The sequence below is a fragment of the Lithobates pipiens genome, unplaced genomic scaffold (genome assembly GCF_037356315.1).
Source record: "Lithobates pipiens isolate NorthernLeopardFrog02 unplaced genomic scaffold, aLitPip1_a1.2 Scaffold_18, whole genome shotgun sequence".
Lineage (NCBI taxonomy): Eukaryota > Metazoa > Chordata > Amphibia > Anura > Ranidae > Lithobates > Lithobates pipiens.
In genome coordinates this window covers 361,817,241-361,838,457 of record NW_027507758.1, presented here as the reverse complement: position 1 = coordinate 361,838,457, position 21,217 = coordinate 361,817,241, and the positions used below count along the sequence as shown (strand labels likewise).

Below are 21,217 nucleotides of genomic sequence, written 5' to 3'. Positions count from 1 at the left end.
ACTTAGGCACCAGACTGAGTCTTGGTGGCAGTTGCTAAACTACACTGCTCAGCAGTCAGTGCATTTTTTTGTGGTACCTCTACCTTTTTTTTGCTTTGCATAATGGTTGAAGGGGTACAAGTACCCGAAGAATAGGGGCTCAAAGGGGTCCCCTTCAGGCTCTGAGGTCCCCCTCTGGAGCACCTTCCCCCCCCTGCAGGACCCATCGGGGTCAGGGGCTGCAGCTGCTTCTGGCACTTCAGCCCCTGTATATATTACACAGAAGGTTTTTTCCTCAACCATAGATGGTTTAGAGGAAAGATTAGTGGCCTTAATCGCATCTTCACTCAGTGGAAGAAAACGCACTAGGCCCCTCTCTGTCACCCAGGACCCTCAGAGTGAGGAACTCTGGGATAAAGGAGAGGAATCCCCCTCAGAGGATTGGGAGGAGACTGATGATTCCACGTCTAAGGAATCTAGTGGAGAAGGGCCCTCTTCACCTTCTCAGGATGAGAAAATGTTGGTGCAAATTCTTACTGGGTTGGTCCGCTCCACATTTAAGTTACCCATACCTGAGTCAGTTAAAGAACCCACTTCTTCTCTGGGTTCACTGAAACCTCCTCAAACTGCACAAGCCTTTCCTGTTCATGGTTTACTGGAAAAGCTAATCTATTCTGAGTGGGATCACCCACATTTTTTTCCTACTAAGAAGTTTTCTACACTTTATCCTATGGAGGAAAAATGTACTAAGATGTGGGGTATACTGGAAATGGACTCCGCCATTTCCTCCGTAAACAAAAATCTGACTTGTCCTGTTGACAACGCTCAGATTCTTAGGGATCCAACTGATAAGAAAATGGAATTCCTATTAGAAAATGTTTTCTCCTTGGCAGGTTCAGTAGCTCAACCTGCAGTGGCAGAAATTAGAGTCTGTCAATATTTGAGAGACCATGTTAAACGGGTGCTTAAAGCTTTACCTAACAGCAAGCCCGGGGGTTAACTAACCTACCAGCGGCTTTGTGTTTTGCTGTTGATGCTATCAGAGATTCTATCCTTCAGACCTCTCGCCTTACGCTTGGGTTGGTAAACATGCGTAGAATCTTATGGCTGAAAAAATGGTCAGCCGAATCACCATTTAAGAAACTCCTGACAGGATTTCCCTTTCGTGGTGCAAAACTGTTTGGAGAGGATTTGGACAATTATATCTAAAGGATCTCTAGTGGGAAAAGCACCCTTTTACCAGTCAAGAAAAGGAGTAAACGTCCCTCCTTTAAACGGGCGCTTTCTCCAGTGCCAGGGTCATTAGCCTTCAGGCAGTCACGACGGCCTCCTCCGTCAGGCTCAAAGGTTAAAACTCAGAGTCAACCCCAGGGACAAAAGAAGTCCTGGGGGAGAAGGTCTTCAAGACAAAACGCTAAGACCTCCTTATGAAGGGACGCCCCCGCTTACTCGAGTGGGTGGAAGACTGCTAAAGTTCTCAGGGATCTGGCAGGAGGAATTTTAGGACAAATGGGTGATCTCCACAATAACTCTAGGTTACAAACTAGAATTCCCTTCTCGTTTCCTCGGATCAAATGTACCCAGAGACCCAGAGAAAGAGAAGTCTTTCCTTTTATTCGAACCTTTTCACGGTACCAAAGCCAAACGGAGATGTCACACCCATTCTAGATCTCAAAGATCTAAACCAATTTCTAAAGATACAGTCCTTTCAAATATAATCGATCTGATCGGTAGTATCCATCCTGCAAGGAGGAGAACTTCTGGCGTCAATAGACATCAAGGATGCATACCTGCATGTACCTATTTTCCCTGCTCATCAAAAATTCCTGCGTTTCGAAGTAGAAAAACTGCACTTTCAGTTTGTAGCTCTGCCTTTCGGGCTAGCTACTGTACCTCGGGTGTTAACAAAGATCTTGGCCCCTCCTCTGGCCAGATTAATGGCCCAAGGTATAACAATAAGCATACCTAGACGACTTGCTCTTGATAGACCGGTCGGTAGCCCGCCTGGACCAAAATTTGGTCACCACAATCAACTACCTGGAATGCCTAGGTTGGGTTCTCAACTTAGAGAAGTCTTCTTTAAAACCAGTAAGAAGACTAGAGTATTTGGGTCTGGTCATAGATACAGCCCAGCAGAGGGTATTCCTACCCCAAGCAAAGATCAGTGCTATAAGAGAACTGATTCAGATAGTCAGGGCAAAGAAGGGTCCTTCTATTCGTCTTTGTATGAGGTTGTTGGGGAAGATGGGGGCTTCATTCGAAGCAGTTCCCTATGCTCAGTTTCATTCAAGGCTGCTGCATAACAGTATCCTATCGGCCTGGAACAAGAAGGTTCAGGCGTTAGATTTTCCGATGCATCTGTCATCTAAAACATGTCTGAGCCTCAGCTGGTGGTAGATACCCGAAAATCTGCAGAAAGGAAAATACTTTTTACCAGTTACCTGGACAGTGGTAACAGATGCCAGTCTTTCGGGTTGGGGGCAGTCCTGTAACAGTCAACTGTCCAAGGGAGATGGTCCAAGACCGTGAGGGCCTTACCCATCAACTTTCTGGAGATCCGTGCGGTGTATCTAGCCCTAAAAGCCTAGACTCTCAGGTTGCAGGGTTGCTGTCAGGATCCAGTCCAACAATGCCACAGCAGTGGCTTATATCAATCACCAAGGGGGCACCAAGAGTCGTGCAGCTCAGAGAGAAGTAAACCAGATATTAATCTGGGCAGAAAGACATGTGCCATGCATATAGGCAGTCTTCATTCCTGTGGTAGAGAACTTGCAGGCGGACTACTTGAGCCGCCAGCAGTTAGTCGCAGGGGAATGGTCTTTTCACCCCGATGTCTTCTTGGCCATATGCCAGAGATGGGGGGTTCCGGATGTAGATCTCTTTGCCTCCAGGTTCTACAACAAGGTCGACAACTTTGTGTCAAGAACGAGAGATCCTCTTGCATGGAGGACAGATGCGTTGGTAACTCTGTGACATCAGTTCTCTCTGGTTTATGCACTCCCTCCTATTCTGCTACTGCCAAGACTTCTTTGCAGGATCAGGCAGGAAAAGAAGTCGGTGCTTCTGGTGGCCCCAGCATGGCCCAGAAGAGCTTGGTATGCAGAAATAGTGAAGATGGCGGTAGGCTCTGCTTGGACCCTACCATCCTGTCCAGACCTGCTATCCCAGGGACCAGTATTCCATCCTACCTTACAAATGCTAAATTTAACGGTTTGGCTATTGAAACCCACATTCTGAAGAATTGTGGGCTTTCGGGCCCTGTGTTATCTACCTTGATGCAAGAAAGCCAGCTTCCAGAATGATTTATCACAGAGTCTGGAAAGCATATGTCTCCTGGTGTGAATCCAGGGGTTGGCACCCCAGAAAATATGTCATAAGCAGAATCCTTGAATTTCTGCAAAATGGGTTAGAGATGAAACTGGCCTTGAGTACCATCAAGGGCCAAGTCTCAGCCTTTTCGGTTCTGTTTAAACGTCCACTTGCTTCGCATTCTTTTGTCCGAAGCTTTATACAAGGGGTAACGCGCCATAATCCTGCAGTTAGGGCGCCTCTGAACCCCTAGGATTTGAATTTGGTTCTGTCAGCTTTACAGAAGCAGCCTTTTGAACCAATACATAGTTCTGTTGACAAGGAAATACATTTTTCTGGTGGCCATTTCTTCTGCCAGAAGAGTATCAGAATTAGCGGCCCTCTCTTGTAAAGAACTGTATCTGATAATGCATAAGGATAGAGTGGTGTTACGCCCTCATCCTAGTTTTCTACCGAAGGTGGTCTCAGGTTTTCATCTAAACCAAGATATTGTTCTGCCTTCCTTTTTTCCAAATCCCTGCTCTATGGAAGAGAAGTCACTACATTCTTTGGATGTAGTGAGAGCAGTCAAAGCCTATCTGGAAGTGACTGCTCAGGTTCGCAAAACTGATGTTTTGTTCGTATTGCCAGAGGGTCCTAAGAGAGGACAGGCAGCGTCAAAATCTACCATTGCTAAATGGATTCGACAAGTAATTGTTCAAGCTTATGGTTTGAAGCAAAAGATTCTGCCTTTTCAAATCAAGGCGCAGTCCACTATGGCTATTAGTACTTCGTGGGCAGTGCATCACCAGGCCTCCATGGCTCAAATCTGTAAGGCTGCAACCTGGTCATCAATCCATACATTCTCCAGATTTTATCAGGTGGATGTGAGAAGGCATGAGGATATCGCCTTTGGGCGTAGTGTGCTGCAGGCAGCGGTACAGGGTCCTCAGGTCTGATTACACCCTATGTTGTGTGGTTCCCCTCCTCTGTTAGCATTGCTAATTACTTAGTCTCTGTGTCCCGTGATGTACGAGAAAGGAAATAGGATTTTTATAACCGCTTACCTGTAAATTCCTTTTCTTTTATGGAACATCACGGGACACAGAGGTCCCTCCCCTCTTCTAATACACTTATATTGCTTTGCTACAAAACTGAGGTACCTTCAGTAGGGGGAGGGGTTATACGGGGGATTGAACTTCCTGTCTAGGGTGTGCCAGTGTCCAATCATATAGTGATACCCTATAACCCATCAGTAAGTCTCTGTGTCCCGTGATGTACCTCAAAATCCTATTTTTTTTCCCAAATTCTGTCTTTTTTTTGTTTCTAGCACAAAAAATAAAAACCGCACAGGTGATCAAATATCACCAAAAGAAAGCTCTATTTGTGGGATAAAAAGGATGTCAATTTTGTTTGGGTACAACATTGCATGACCGCGCAATTGTCAGATAAAGAGACGCAGTGCCAAATTGCAAAAAATGCTCTGGTCAGGAAGGAGGTAAATCCTTCCGGGGCTAAAGTGGTTAAAATTATAGAAGACAAGGAGGCGCTCTTTATACCTGGAGAAAGAGAGATTTAACCTCCGCTTAAGCAATGGCTACTTCACAGGAGAGGCTTTGAAAATTTGGATTAGACTTCTTCAAGAACTAGTTCTGGTCAGCTCAGTAGATAAAAAAAAAAGCACAAAATGTAATTGATATAATGGTAATAACACCAGAGACTGCTAATCCAGGGGATATCTGATTGCCTCCTGGGGGATCAGGAAGGAATTACATTTTCCCCACTACAGCAAACTGGACCATGGTTTAGAAGGTATTTTATCCTTCCTCTGGATCAACTGTGGCTATAACATTCTGTATATAGATGATGTTTTTCCTTTTTGTTTTTTGATTTCCACTGAAACTGCCTTAGTAAAACTCACCAATGACCTACTAACTGCTAAACCCAACAGCCAGTAGGTCATACTCATACTCTTGGATCTTTCTGCTTCCTTCGACACAGTTGACCACACGCTCCTCCCCAACAAACTCCACTCCCTTGGCCTCTGTGACTCTGCTCTTTCCTAGGTCTCCCACCCATCTCAATGTACTTTCAGTGTTGCATGCCATACCATTTCCGCTCCTCTTTCTGTTGGGGTACCCCAAGGATCCATCCTTGAGGCCCCCATATTCTATCTCTTTCTATACCTCTTCCCTGGCCCAGTTGATAACCTCCCATGGCTTCCAATACCACCTGGATCTATCTCTCCACTCCCAAACTCACCCCTTGAAGCCTCACTTATTACAAACTTACTGAAGAGAACATATCAGTATTGATGTCACTCCACTTCCCTAAACGTAATCTTTCTAAAATTGAGCATTTAATATTTCATCCTACCTGATCCCATGTGTAATCCTAGATCCAATCACTGGCTACATCTTGCTGCCTTAACCTACGCAACATTTCCAGAATTCGCCCCTTTCTAACACCACATAACTTATTCACTCCTTGGTTATTTCCTGCTATGACTACCGCAACTCCCCCTCACTGGCCTCACTTTACACAGGCTATCCCCCCTTTAGTCTATTATAAATGCTGCTAGACTAATACACCTTAGTAACCAATCCTTGGATGCTTCTCCCCTCTGCCAATCTCCTCACTGGCTTCCCTTTCCCATTGTATAAAATTCAAAATATTAACTCTCGTCTCCTCCCAAGACCTCCTTCTCTCTAGGTCCTTTGTTGACTCCTCCCAAGTTTGCCTCCAGGACTTCTCCAGAGCTTCTACCATCTTCTCAAACTTCCTACCCTGTCCACCTTAAGGCCATCCTCAAAAACGTATTTATTCAGGGAAGCCTACCCTACCTCAACCTAAGATCTGTACCCGAGTCACCTCAATTAGATCATCCCCTGCAGATTTTACTTTTTGTGCCATCTCTCCCTCCCTTCAGATGGTAAGCTCCATGAGCAGAGCCCTCCTATTCCATCTGTAATGAACTGTTTTGTAATCGTTCTGTCCCCCTTTACATTGTAAAGCATTGCGTAAACTGTTGGAGCTATAGAAATCCTGTCTGTATACTATTAATAATCGATAATGAAAAAGTCACTCTCATTCAGATTTACTTTGCACATTGACATAAACTGACAGCTTTTTCTTCAGAGCACAAACAAGTAGGAACCTGTAACAATGTTTGTTAGGTTCCTTGTATTGTATATTGATTACCCAGAGGGGATTATTTTTTCGCAACAGAAGGGGAATTATTCTTTAAGTCTCTATTTCTCTAAACCTTTAGGCTTTAACTTGAAACACTTTTGCAAAGTCCAACTATACTAAAGCCATAGCCACTCCATTGTCTAAGTTTTTGCGTACTTTGTAAGCAGATTTATTTCATAACTTATTTGTTCTTTTTTTTTTCATGCTTTAATTTTTATATTCATATTTTGGCCATTGGTGGCATTGTTCCACTATATCTAGTAAAGTCCTAGTTAGGGACAATGAAGTTAATGTGGGTCATATGGCTTTATTGGTATCTTGTCATTTATAAATAAAAATATTTTTATTTTAAAAAATAAAGTTGTGTTGGGTACTAGAGTTGCACATCTTCACTGGTCTCATGATTCGATTACGATTATCCTGTCAACAATTCACAATGCATTACGATTATTGCCTGTGGTTTTCATAAAAAAATTTAAGTAATCAGAAGACTTCCATTTTTGAATTTTATCTGCTCTAAAAAAAGACTAATAAAAAAACACTCCCTGCATGTAGCAAAGTCTGAACACTACAGACAACAACAGTATTATTTAGAACAGTAAATTCTAAATGGCACAGCACCCTTGCACATTCCACAGCCCCCCATTCATATGATACAGCCTATTTACATTACACAGATCATTTTGCATTACATAGCCCCCGCCCACTTTTACATTACACAGCCCACTTTTAAATTACACGGCTTATTTACATAAAGTTTCCCTGCACTTCCAGGAGACAGCCCTGCCAGCACACTCTAAAGTTAAAACAAATCACTTTCAGTCCCTCTGTTTCATGTATTCCTTCCATCAATGTGTAAGTGTCAATGTAAACTGATGCCTCTATCTTATTATCTCCGGTCTTTCATCTCCGGTCATCATCACATGCCCTGCGGCCAGCCGTTCTCCTCTCTCTTCCAGCCAGAGGGCACGTGACTGTGACCAGGGATGAAAGATCGGAGATAAGGTAGAGGCATCGGTTTATATTAACCCTTACAGACCGTAGGAAGGAATACATGAAACAGATGAACGAATAGTGATTTTTTTACAAAAAAATCGTTTTTACTTTAAAATGCACTGGCAGAGCTGTCCCAGGAGAGGCAAGGGTTGTCGGGAGGACGTCATCCATGCAATAGATTTGTTCTCCGAATCGATGCTGAATCGTGCAAGGCTGCATCGAGATGCATTGATTCTACAATTATTTTCAACACCCCTTTTGGGTACTCCAAAGTCCTTTTTTCTGCTACTCTTATTCTCGCTCTCTCTCTCTCACACACTAGCTATACACTGTATATCCTTAATTTAATAGATTCTAATAATAAACATATCTTAACCTAAAACAAAAAATATATTAATGTTATTAGTTTTCTTTTTTCTTTTCCCTTATTTTCACCTGATCCTGTGAATAGCACTTTTGTTTCTGGGTGGCTATGTTTTCTCCTCCAATGTATCTATGGAGCAAACAATTGTCAGTCAGGCTGCTTTCCTGATAAGAATTACAAACAGGGAAATTAATTCTTGTTCAAAGATTTTATTGAAGAAAACGGTGTACAAGCATTTCAAAATATGAACTGAATAACAATTTTGTACACGCTGAAGCAATTAGAAACATATCTTAAAAGTTTCAATAGTTATACTTAGTAATATAACAGCATATACATAAACCTAGAGTGCAATGAAACAAACAAAAAATGCATGTGTTGATTCCCTGTCGTACATGGAAGTTTAGATACAGAAGCTCCTTTGTCCTTCTCGGAGTGACTGACAGTTCTTGTAGCATAAAAAAATGCAGCGTAGAAAAGATGGAAACAAGGATAAGTGGAAGGGAAAGAGAGGAAAGCCCAGGGAAGAGGGAGCAAAAAAAGGAGTGTTCTGAGTTTCTCAATGGTCACATAGCACATAATAATAAATAATTGTGGTATATGAGATCTGCAGTAAGCAGTCGGGGGTTCCAGTGGAATTTGTCAAATATAGGAGGCAAATATGTATCATAAATTTGAAATGTAACTGCGCTGATCCAAAAAGTGCTAGTGCAATATTACCACTAAAACAGTGTTTGTACCATGTATACAAATGTTAAAAATTAACAACTGTAAAGTTCAGTGTATCAAAATAAATCAATATATAGTGCAAATTATCAAAACTCCAGAACATATGTTTTGTCTATAGCCCCAAAAAGTCCACTCCAATTTATCATATAATTTCTATGTGCGTAATGTGCACCAATTCACATCCGTGCTCTATAATAGGAATTTTTACCCCTTCGTGTGCCACCACCACCTTCTAAAATGGGCACTCGCCAGAACCTAGAAAAACCTGTGCCTTTGGTTTATATTGGGATAACCCCTCCACTTTCCTGGCGTTCCTTCAGCTAGGCTGCCACAAGTTACTCCTCATGTCTCCATGCCAGTCTTGGTATCTCATAAGAAGTAAACATCTATCATTGTGCAACATAAATTAAAGTGCCTTTAGACCGGCACTGAGTCTTTCCAGCTGTGTTTTTGGGTATAGCTCCGCCGCTTTGTTTCCCAGGATCGGTGTGTTCCAAGCTTCGATCTGATGCGGGTTAGGGACAGGAAGTGACATCAGAGGTTACCCAGAAGCCTCTACGCGTTTTGCATGCATCATTAGGAAGCGGGGTGCGCCATCTTTGAAAAGGTATTTATGCCCTCAATGGCAATTATTCAGCCAATCAAATCGGAGGAAACCAGAAGTTCGTTGTCATTTCTCTTAGTCTTCCTATGCCGGAAGTATATCTTTCGCCATTTTAATTACTGGCAATTCCAGACTTATGATTTTATGTTTATAATTGGGGCCGTTACTTCTCATTACCAACACTACCTAACTAAATGTATTATTAACATGATATCGTTGTGTTTAACCACATCAATACCGGGCCTATTCTGGCCTCTCCTACACGTAAAAATCCTAATTTTTTTGCTAGAAAATTACTCAGAAACCCCAAACATTATATTTTTTTTTTTTTAGCAGACACCCTAGGGAATAAAATGGAGGTTATTGTAACTTTTTATCTCGCACAGTATTTGCGCAACAATTTTTCAAACGCATTTTAAAAAAAAAAGTTTCATGACTTAAAAAATTACAAAACAGTAAAGTTAGCCCAAGTTTTTTTGTATAATGTGAAAGATGATGTTACGCCGAGTAAATAGATACCTAACATGTCACGCTTTAAAATTGCACACACTCATGGAATGACGCCAAACTTCAGTACTTAAAAATCTCCATAGGCAATGCTTTAAAATTTTTTACAGGTTTCATATTGAGAGTTACAGAGGAGGTCTAGAGCTATAATTGTTGCTTGCGCTCTAACGCACATGGCAATACCTCACGTGTAGTTTGAATAGCGTTTACATATGTGGGTTGGACTAACGTGTCCATTCGCTTCTGAGCGCAAGCTCAAATATTAATTGAAATTAAAAAATGTAATGAAAATAAAAAAATAAAAATAAAATAAAAATTTGTATACATGGTACAAAGACCGTTTTTAGTGGTAATATTGCATATATATAAATTTATTTTTATTTTTTTGTGCCGGTGACACAATTTCACAGCAAATATGTATCAACCCTTAGCTGCCAGATTTTTAAATGCTTTGGGACATGGTTCAGCAATGTGACCTTGACCTTACCATGGAACATGAATTTGGGTTATCCTGTGTTTTATTTCCAGGATGCATAGTGTGGATCTTCCAAGCTTTAGCGATGGTCTACTTGGGAGCAGTGGTTGCATACAAAAGGAGTTTGAATTGCGCCATTGTCAGGGCGTGGGAATTCTTTATTTACAGAAGGATTGTTTGTGATTTCATCTTAGTTCACAGAAAGATGCAAGGTCACACTAGATATTTTCTGTAACTCCGACAAAACAGACCACGCACCAATGACCTCTTTGGAATCCGTCTGGATTTATTAACCAGACAGTACACACGTTTGACTTCCATCTGAAGCCACCCCACTGAATGCAGTTCACTCAAAGTAGGGTTTAATAATAGAGGGAGGTATTTTCTATACATGATGATAAAAATGTTTTTAGCCAAAAAAAATATAGTGCAACCACCACATCTAAGGACCAGTAAGCTTACAATAATTGTATTTCTTTTTTTCGTCCCTGGTTTTAATTACCCTGTAATAGAAGTACTACCAATAAATATAACAACTCTACAATAATGATATATATCCAATTCTTAAAATGCATTTGTAATGATAAAATGGTTAAAGTGTGTTATGTTAATTTTAAGAAATGATATTCACCTTGCTACTATCCATGAGCCCCACACCCAGTTTGTGCAGGCAACTTTTCTGTTGTTCAGGGCTGGACATAATTCTAGACCGCCAGATCATTGCTTGCACACTGTAGCAGCGCTGCTCCATTTTGTTAGGTAATGTATTCTTTGCATACTATTGCAACTATGTGGTCTACTGTTTATACAAGTACAGCAGGCTACTGGTGAAACCTTACTATATCATTTGATGTTGGAGTACAGGTTAGTTGAAAGCATGTTTAATATTCCAAGTTTGTCACCATATTTTTGATTTCAGATTTGTTTCTGTTTTCTTTAGTTACTATGAATGCAGTAAATCTAGAAAAGTAATAGTAAACCCCCCAAGCGTCATTGTGAACTTAAGTCATTTCTGTCATTAAAGCAAATTGTTTTATCACTTGTAATGCTAATCATTTCCTCCAGCTTTATGTATCAAACCTTTTTATTTTCTTCTTAACACTGTCTGTGTCTTTGCCAATTTATCGTCTTCGCACTCTTATCTCCTATTCATCCATTTCATTTAGTATGGAGCCGACAGCTTATCCACTGTTATTATGGCCCATTGATCAAGTAATTGGAAAAGGGCAAATCGGCAGCGGCAGCGCCTGTGATTTGCATGAAATATTCCCAGCCCTGGGTGCATGTAGCATGGTAATTGCTGCATCCACATAGCTGTCAGCTAATAACTATATTAGTCAGAATATGGAAAGCCGGATCTTAGCATATTAAAAGTTCTATTGGCGCAGATAGGCTTTGAATAGGGGGATTTAATTAAACATGCTAGCAGGCTTCCAGGCTTTATGGGAAGTCAAGGAGAAAATGTTTACTGCTAATTAAATGTAAGTCTCTTGGGTTAAATGAGGTCATTGTCCTTAAGTGTTACCTTTTAACCTCTGCCTCATTCGAAAGTACAGAACAAAAAATATTTTCAGTATGACTTGTTAGCTAAATCTGATATTACTGAACCTTAAATGCTCTGTACAATTCTAGGGGAACCACTTCAAAGGAAATGTAAATGCAAACAAAGTATAGTACATTAACTTCTGTAAAGAAATACAATTATTTTTATAAAGTCTCTTCTTAGTGTAATTCCCTGTCATCATTCTTTTCTATTAAGTTCCCTTCTGCATTGCCCAACAGCCAAAAATTCAGATCAAGCTGACTGAGACCCACCATTGTCTGGTGATTTGGAAAAAATGGACAGAGTGAAGTAGGATAAAATTAAATAATTTCTGCGCCTGAACTCTTGTATTTCATTCATGCCATTACATACATGCATGTGATAGAAAATATACCGTATTTATCGGCGTATAACACGCACTTTTTCCCCCTATAATCAGGGGGAAATCGAGAGTGCGTGTTATATGCCGATCCCCTGCTGTTTCTAAGCCTTTTTGCCATTCTCGGCGGCTTCCGGGTATTTTCGGCCACACTCGGCCGTTCTCGGCTATCTTTGGCCGCTCTCGGATATTTTCGCCTCTTCTCGGCGGCTTACGGAAAGCCGAAAGCTGCCGAGAACGGCCAAGTGTGGCCGAAAATAGCCGAGAATGGCCGAGTGCGGCAAAAAATACACGGGAGCCGCTGAGAACTATTGAGCGCCGTTTTTAAATGGCAAACACACAGACAAGGCTGCAAACGACTGACGAGGCTAAATGGATGGCTGCAAATGACACTGACAAGGCTAAATGGATGGCTGCAAATGACACTGACAAGGCTAAATGGATGGCTGCAAATGACACTGACAAGGCTAAATGGATGGCTGCAAATGACACTGACAAGGCTAAATGGATGGCTGCAAATGACACTGACAAGGCTAAATGGATGGCTGCAAATGACACTGACAAGGCTAAATGCAAGGCTGCAAATGACACTGACAAGGCTAAATGCAAGGCTGCAAATTACACTGACAAGGCTAAATGTAAGGCTGCAAATGACTGACAAGGCTTAATGCAAGGCGGCAAATGACACGGACAAGGCTGCATTGATCGGCATTTAAATGTATGTTTTTTTTCCTTTAAACATCCCTCCTAAAAGTTTTTTTCTTTTTAAATTCCCTCCTAAACTTGGGGTGCATGTTATACGCCGATAAATATGGTAAGTGTCAGGTAAACCCAAATAAAATCTAAGGGAGATTTGAGTGCCACGTTTCCATATACTGCATCGTCTTAAAGTTTTTGTATAGTGGGAATTTTTTTTTACTTAAAATACAATTTCATTGCATGAAAGAGTATTCTCGTATAACAATATGCAACCATAAAAACCAAGTTAACAGTATGATGTATCTTGTCCAAAATTATTAATCCTAAGGCTCGATTTCCCCGTTTCCTGGACTTAGTCTACTTCAGGCAACATTGATGCATCATTTTTACAGCATACAATACAATCTAAGTAGAATAACCATCATTATTTGCAATTCATTATGAACAACATCTCACTGAATATTAAAATATCACCCAAAGTGTACCAAACATGGGGGAGGGTGACAGGCCTCCAGAAGGCCAAGGTGGAGACCCCTCTCTCCCACATGCACTCCCAGACCATAGTCTTTGCTATTTTCCTTCCAAGATAAACCTAATTGGATAGATTTATTTTTCAACTTTTCAGTGTAGAGGCTAAGAAATCTCTCATACTACACACAAATGTACTTACTTATTGTTGTGGCGGATTTCCTTCATTGCTTAATACACCACAAAATGGATGCTTCCCAATTTATCCAGAGGGCAAAATCATCCTATATAAGAGAAGAATAAAATACAATGGAATACAATAAAACCCAAAGATGTATAAATATGACTCGAGATTAAATTGGGGTACCTGTCAAAATTATGTACCTACCCCCCCACCTAAAAAAGACATGCCAGATGTGGCATAGAAGGGGTTGAGGAGTGCTTAGAGCGGAACTTTGACTTTTGGGTAGAATGCTGCTTTAGAGGTAAATTATATTTTTATTGTTTGCTTTCACCAAAATAATTAATGAAACAAGAGTACACAGTAATAGTACACTTTTTGTGAATAAAAAAAACAATGAAGTTTAAGGAGACAGAGAATATTAAAGTACATTCAACATCGCAGAAAGAGCAGGCTCCGATTTACAGATGTGTACCATTTTATAAAAATAGCGTACATGTATAACTAAGAAAACAGAAAATGGTAAGGAAAGGAGTGAGAAAACGGAAAGAAAAAGGTTTGGGAAGGCCTGAAAGGGAAGAGAAAGAGCTCCAGCTTCCTCATGACCCGAAAAGAAAAAGGGGTAAAAGGGAATTGTTAGAAGAAGAAAAATGATAAAGGACTGGTCTTAACATATCTTTAAGAGTGGTAGAAGTGGAGAAGTTGAGCCAAACATACCATAGGATTTAAAATTTCTCAAAAGTATTCGTACCTAGCGCAAGCATTTCTTCCATCTGCATGATATCATTGATGGTAGAAACCCACAGGGATAATGGAGGGGATTTATCTGTTTTCCAAAACGGAGGGATCAATTGTCTTGCTGCGAAAAGGAAGGAGTGCAGTAAGCTTAGTTTCTGGGATATTGCTGAGCCCGGGAGCATGGACAGGAGTGCCAACTCCGGGGTGGGAGACAGTTACTCCGGGGAACATTCTATGCAGTGAAAGAGGGTACCTGTACCAATGGGAGAGAAGCTTATAGTTATTTTCTTGTGCATAGCAAGAAATCGTGGACTTGTGAGTAAAATGGATGGAGGTCTGCCAATCTACAGTTGTGAGCTCTTTCCCCAGGACCGTGGACCATACCCGAGGGGAACTTTGTTTTAAAGACCGGTACAAAAGCTGCAGCTTAAGGCTTAAATGATTCCACAGTGATCTGCCCAAAAAGTTGTTTGTAAACAGCTAGTCAAAGTCTTCTCAAGGTGCAAATACAGAGACACACACAGTATATAAAGAATATAGCGTGTGGGGTTCCAACCATAGAGATCTATCCTCGCTATTCACAGAATAAATAGATTTACCTAATGCAGTTCGCCACATCTTCCCTGTTGGTGATCCTCCATACAAAAGACTTTTGGTCAGACAAAGCCCTACATAAATGGGGTCCCCCAGATTGGCCACAGGTGGCAGCTGGACGCAGGCTGGCATGCACACCACTCCAAACATGGCCGCCTCTGGGAGGGGCATGCAAGTGTCATGTATGGAAGGAAAGCCAAACCCAGCCACAGCAAATGTATTTGCAGGCACAATGATTTTGTTGGCAAACATACAGTGTACACAGTACGAAACTTGCAACAAAGCCCTGAGGAAAAAAAAGTTTGATTTATAAGACAGCATCAGTTTACTTGTACAAATTCACAAGTTTACAAGTTTCAGTTTACTTGTAAGGACAGTAGGAATCCGGGGGCCAGTTTGCCATTACAGAGATTGCTCATAGAATGTGACATCATATTCGACCTGCCCCCTGATGAAAAATTGTCTCATGAATGAAGGAGGCGTAATCAAACAGGTGAAGTTGAGGTTCACAGATCAGCAAATTGAATGAAGACGAAGCAGGAAAATCCTTGCAGTGCAGGGTCTTGGGTATCATCCTTCTTTCTAGCAAGAACAATGAGCAGCACAGTAGTGTAGAGATCAGTGCAGTGCCTTAGATGATCTCACATTCCTGGCACAGTCACATGTCAAGGGGAGAGTGGCTATTTTTCAGGGGGAATTACCAACAAAAGGTAAATCTTTCAAGTTACTAAAGTAAAAATTACGTTTAGGAACAGGTGACATGAACTTGCTTTCTTGCTTATGTATCCCTATTAAGAATGGGCATGTGCAGTTATTTGATTATGCAATAATAGACTTATAATTGAATAAGAGCTACTTGCAAGATTTTAAATATAACGTTTAATTTTCAGTGCACAGTTACACCATTGACGCAGGCATTGTAAATAATGAAATTAAATTGGTCTCATGCCAAGGTTTTAAGAAGAATCTAATCTTTATGCCAGGCATTTAATTTTATGCATCTTTCGATCTTGTATGCCACTTAAAAAGTTAGAGGTATGGCCATAGCTCTTTTGGCCATACTTCTCCTTTGGATTATAGGAGCGCCCTTTTTTGTGCACTTCTGTGACTGACTCATTCAGCAGAAAGCAGGCTAAAGGCTGCTGTTTGCTGAGGTCACAGAGCCGGTACAGGTGGGATCAGCCCAGACTCCTTACTGGCAGCTTGCTCAGCCTCTCAGCATGCCTTTCAGAGTCTGAGCCAGCTGCTCCTGCACCCTCCACAGCTCAGCACTCCAGTGAGTGCTGGAGGTGCAGAAAAGAGAGTTAACTGTCAGTCACCAGCTCTCTGCTCACTGAAGACTGACTACCAAGTGATCAGCGGTCTTTGATCACTCAGTTCTCTTTGAGGCATTGGGACAGATCCACCTAGATGAGTATTAATGCGTGTTTTCTTTGAAAGCCTGCTCTTTTATTTGTGTAAACTTTGTAATTAAGACACTTGTGCAATATTTCCCGACTCTCTGCTTGTAATAAACTTTAACGCTACAGTTAAAGATTTTTGATTTGAATATAAAAAGGAAATGTGGCATGAAACCCAACTCTGTAGGTATAATTCATTACTTTCTTGTTCACCATATGCATGTACAAGCCTTTAAAGTGGTTGTAAACCCTTACAACACACTTTGACCTACAGGTAAGCCTAGATTAAGGCTTACCTGTAGGTCCAAGAAATATCTCCTAAACCGATATTTGCCTGAAGACAGGCACCGCTGTCTACGGCGCATGCGCCATAGACAGCGGCGCGCAGGCGCACTGAGCGCAGCATTGTCAACAACGAAGATGGCGCGGGAGTGACATCATCGCGGCTTCGCCGAATGACAGCGGCGGAGCTGCAAGACCCCTCCGAGAAGATGAATGCACCGGACTACAGGGGACAGCGGTGACTTTGCTGGCTCTTGTGTCAGGTAAGTGACACATAATGGACTACTATGCGATGCATAGTAGTCCATTATGCTTTGCCTTTGCAGGGAATGAAAGAGGAAGTAGGGTGTCGGTGCTTTTATCCACTCCGTTGTGGCACACTCAGGAACTTCTTTAATTGACAGTATTGTCCTCTTAATACATTTTTCTTTTTTCTTTTTTTTTTTTTTATTATTTTATATGTAGAAAATTAACAAATATAAAAAAAATTGTGGAAATGTGTTTTCAGCACTGGTATCATTTTTGTTGGTTTCAGGTCGTTGTGCTCGGTGTGGAGAGAATGTCGTAGGAGAGGGTACTGGATGTACTGCCATGGACCAAGTGTTCCATGTGGAATGTTTTACCTGCATGACCTGCAACAGCAAACTACGTGGGCATCCCTTTTATGCTGTGGACAAGAAGGCGTTTTGTGAGCCTTGCTACATTGTAAGTACCTCTCTAGGTATCTCTTGCCTGCTTCATTCTCTAACTGCTGATCTCTACATATTTTTCAACAGAAATCACCTACAAATCAAAATTTCTGTATATTTAGTTCTGTTTTGTCCAGAGGAATATTTAACATGTCTTCATAGGATTGCTTAGAGTTGTGTTGCTGTTTAAGGAACAAATAGGATTTTTTCACTTCCTCACATTGTCAGAAGTAAATTTATTGCAGAGCCAGTTTGCTCTTGATGTTATCCATTTTTTGCTTGCTCTGGATGACCTTCAGTGCTCCTCCACTGTGACAGCTCTGCATTATTTTAGGGTTCTTACATAGCCATTTCATTAGACCAAGTAAGTTATTGGCAACTGCAAACAGCAGTCTTGTTGTGCTGTAGAAAAACAATATAAGATTAAATTCCTTTTTTAATTCACGTCACGATTAGTGTCCATGTTAAGTCTGCATTTAAAATTAAACTTAATTATGTTTACACTGATTGGGAAATACATCTATAAATGATTGTAAATACAGTATATGCTTCCCAATATAATTCTAACCATGCAATGACATTTTTGTTCCTGATCTCGGCTAGCATCCCCTAGTTGGAGATCTGTCCTTGGAAATTTCGCAAATCATTTTTGTTAAATTGGTTGTTAACCCACTGCAACTAAATCGTCTTATCCCCTTGGTACCATAATAAGTGTACCTGTGTTGTGTATAAAATCCTCCACTCTGTACCTATATGAGCTCCACTCCCGGCGCTCAGCTGCTTCCTTGGGTCTCTTAACTCTCCAGTGGGCTCAGATGAGCCCTTTCCGCTGTCGTCAACTAGGGAGGAGGAGAAGAGAGAGAGCCGACGGTCAGCTGAACGCTGGGAGCAGAGCTTATATAGGTAGAGCTTGGAAGATTTTTTTTTACATAGCACAGGCGCAGGGACACTTGTTGTTATGGTACAGAGGGGATAAGACTATTTGCAGTTTTTGGAGCAACAGGAGCAGAGGGGGGGTAGAGAGAGGGGAGGAGACAGATAGCAGGGCTGCAGATGACAGAATCATAGGGACAATTGTAGGCACTCACTCAGGTTGAACTGGATGGACTGGTGTCTTTATTCAACCTTACTATGTAACTATGTAACTTTGCAGCCTACTTATTTAATAAAAAAATTACTAAAGCACCTAATATTGCTGCCTTTAACATACCTATTATTTGTCTTTTCTCTATAAAGGGCATTGCAATTTTTATCACCTTTGACATTTCAGGACGTGTCAGAGGCTTTCTTAGCAAAGCAGCCGGAAGCTGCTCACTTGCTCTCTCTTGTACCAGTGACAGCAATGACTGAAGAGATTTCAGGGCTTGGTACAGGCAGAAGAAACTTACACTAAGGCAGTGTTTCTCAAATCCAGTCCTCAGGCCCCCCCAACAGGTCATGTTTTCAGGATTTCCCTCAGATGAAACGGCTGTGGTAATTGCTAAGGCAGTGAAACTGATCAAATCACCTGTGAAAAATAATGGAAGGCCTGAAAACATGACCTGTTGGGGGGGCCTGAGGACTGGATTTGAGAAACACTGCACTAAAGGGATGGTCTTATCATGTCTGAGACTTTTTTTTTAAATTGATAGCAATTTTAATATATTGTGTATATTGTGAAAATGCCAATGACCAAAACATTGCCATTCTTATGTCTTCTTTCCCTAGGAAAAGAAGCAGGTTATTCAACTTAATCAATCTTGGGAATCAAATGACTTTCATTTTAACTTAGTGTCCTTTTTAATTACTTTTAGCACATTTAGGATTTCAAGTGCCTGGCACATAAAAATGGGAATGAGTAGTACAGTCCACTTCTGATAAAAGTGCAGACTGAAGCCAGTTGTCAAGTTTCCAAAGACAGCATTATGAAAAGATGAGTGCAAGGTTAAAATGATGCTCTATTTGGCGGCAAGAGATTTTCCTTTTTTTTTTTTTTTTCAAAACTGTTCTCTAGCTCAGTCTTGTAGTCTGTATCCTATAGAACTAATATGTCTGTGCAGCCTGTAAACATGAGCCACCGAGCAACTATTAAAAAAACTACATATTTTTACATGCTCTTTAATTTCATGGCATATATGTATCAAAAGCTACTTGGGTAGATTAGTGGTAGGTGTCTTTTATATTGTGCTAAACTTCATCAGACCTGCTAATAAAGTAACCAAAGGTTTGACTTTGGAGACAGAAAAACAATGAAGAAGTAACACAAAGTTTATTTAAAAAATACATAATAGAGTCACAGTGTTCAAGAAGATTAAAAATTATATGAAATGATATAGCTTGTACAATGAGCCCTTCTGCGTCTACGTGTTTCGCCGTTAGGCTTCTTCAAGACACGATCATGGTTCAAAGTCGTAATAGAGAAAAAAGAAAGGAGAACAAATCTCACTATCTTGGGGTCGGATAGGTCTCATGTACAAAACGTCAACTGCTGGAAGGTTTCCAAAAAATGTGGAATGCTTCTGGCAGGGTGTATCGCACAGCCGATCTCACAAGTAGGCTTTATATATTGCTATGGCAGGGGCGAATATGCATCTCGTATGGGAACAATAATGTTAACCACCAAAGAAAAAATATCGCTGGAGACATCCAGAGTCCAATAGAAAAGGGCAATTTGGTAAGGCCAGCGGCATGTAGTGCAGCCAGGATGACCTATGCCGCCCATAGAAAGCACATATAGATGTGAAGACAATCTGGTATGCCCCAGACTGTCTCCCAGGGGCATATCCGTTCGTTTTCACATCTATATGTGCTTTCTATATGAGAAACATATTCGCCCCTGCCATAGCAATATATAAAGCTGACTTGCAAGGTCAGCTGTGCGCTTTTTATTTGTTTACACCTTGCCAGAAGCATTCCACATTTTTGGAAACCTTCCAGTGGTTGAGGTTTTGTACATGAGACCTAGCCCACCCCGAGATAGTGAGATTTGTTCCATTTCTTTTTTTCTCTATTACGTCTTTGAACCCTGATCGTGTCCTGAAAAAGCCTAATGGCAAAACGTGTAAACGCGCAAGGGTTCATTGTACAAGCTATATCATTTCATATGATTTTTAATCTTCTTGAACACTGCGACTGTATTTTGTATTTTTTCAATATACTTTGTTACTTCATTGTTTTTCTGCCTCCAAAGTCCGACCCTTGGTTACTTTATTAGTATCCCTCCCTTTTTCTCCTTGTCTACTTGTGGATGTGGCAGTGTGAGTGCCTTTTTCCTTTTTTTACATCAGACCTGCCTAGAAATGATTCTCTGACTTCACCTTGCCTCTTTGAGCACTGGATGAGGCTGTTAATAACTGGCAATAATTAGGAATCAGTCCTTCAATATTCAAATGTCAAAAAAAGTTGTTTTCCATTTGAGTAATATATGAAATTTTTGCTGAAAGACTAAAGATAGGTTCAATGATGTATGAAAAATGTTCTAACAATAGAGATTGTTATAATCCTTTTGTGTAGCTGCAATATGTTCATGTGTGCTTGAAGACCAAAGCTAGTGAAAGGTAGATTGTTGTAATTGGTCTATGCTGTTTTAATAGATAAAACATGAATAACTAGACCATTAGTACCGTGGTATATATATATATATATATATATATATATATATATATATATATATATAATTACAAATGCATATGCACTTTTGATAGGCCTACATAAAGCCATAACATTCTTGCCTTGACAGGAAAAAGTTTCCCTCCTGATTTCCCTTTCTTCTGCAGATCTTGCATGAATGAGGCTTTAGTTGTTCCAGAAGCAGTTTAGTTTTAACATGATTAGTCATCAAGCAACACAATTGTGATTTCTGGTGAATTTTCGATGACTAAAGCTTGGTAGCCAGTAATAATTATTACTTTTGTCCCTGTATTTTCACATGGTAACATAGTTTGACTTGTTAGGCACATTATTGAAAATTATTTTTTCTAATCTGTATATACAGAGAATTTTATCCAAATGAACGTTTTCAACAAATAAAACTCTAATAAAACTCTTAGCAGTAAAAACAAACCCAATAATATGCATAAAATGTAAATTGTGTTTAAAAAAAAAAAAAACAAGGTCAGTCAATTAGTTTAA

At 40.6% G+C, this 21,217-nt stretch overlaps 1 protein-coding gene across 5 annotated transcripts in view; it reads left to right on the top strand.

The window, feature by feature from the left end:
* LPP (LIM domain containing preferred translocation partner in lipoma) overlaps window positions 1-21,217 on the top strand; it is a 541,140-nt gene that overhangs the window by 414,505 nt on the left and 105,418 nt on the right. For all 5 annotated transcript variants that reach the window (XM_077487560.1, XM_077487557.1, XM_077487561.1 and 2 more), the window contains one exon: window positions 16,954-17,123. In XM_077487560.1, the coding sequence (XP_077343686.1) occupies window positions 16,954-17,123 (170 nt within the window). The remainder of the gene's footprint in view (window positions 1-16,953; window positions 17,124-21,217) is intronic.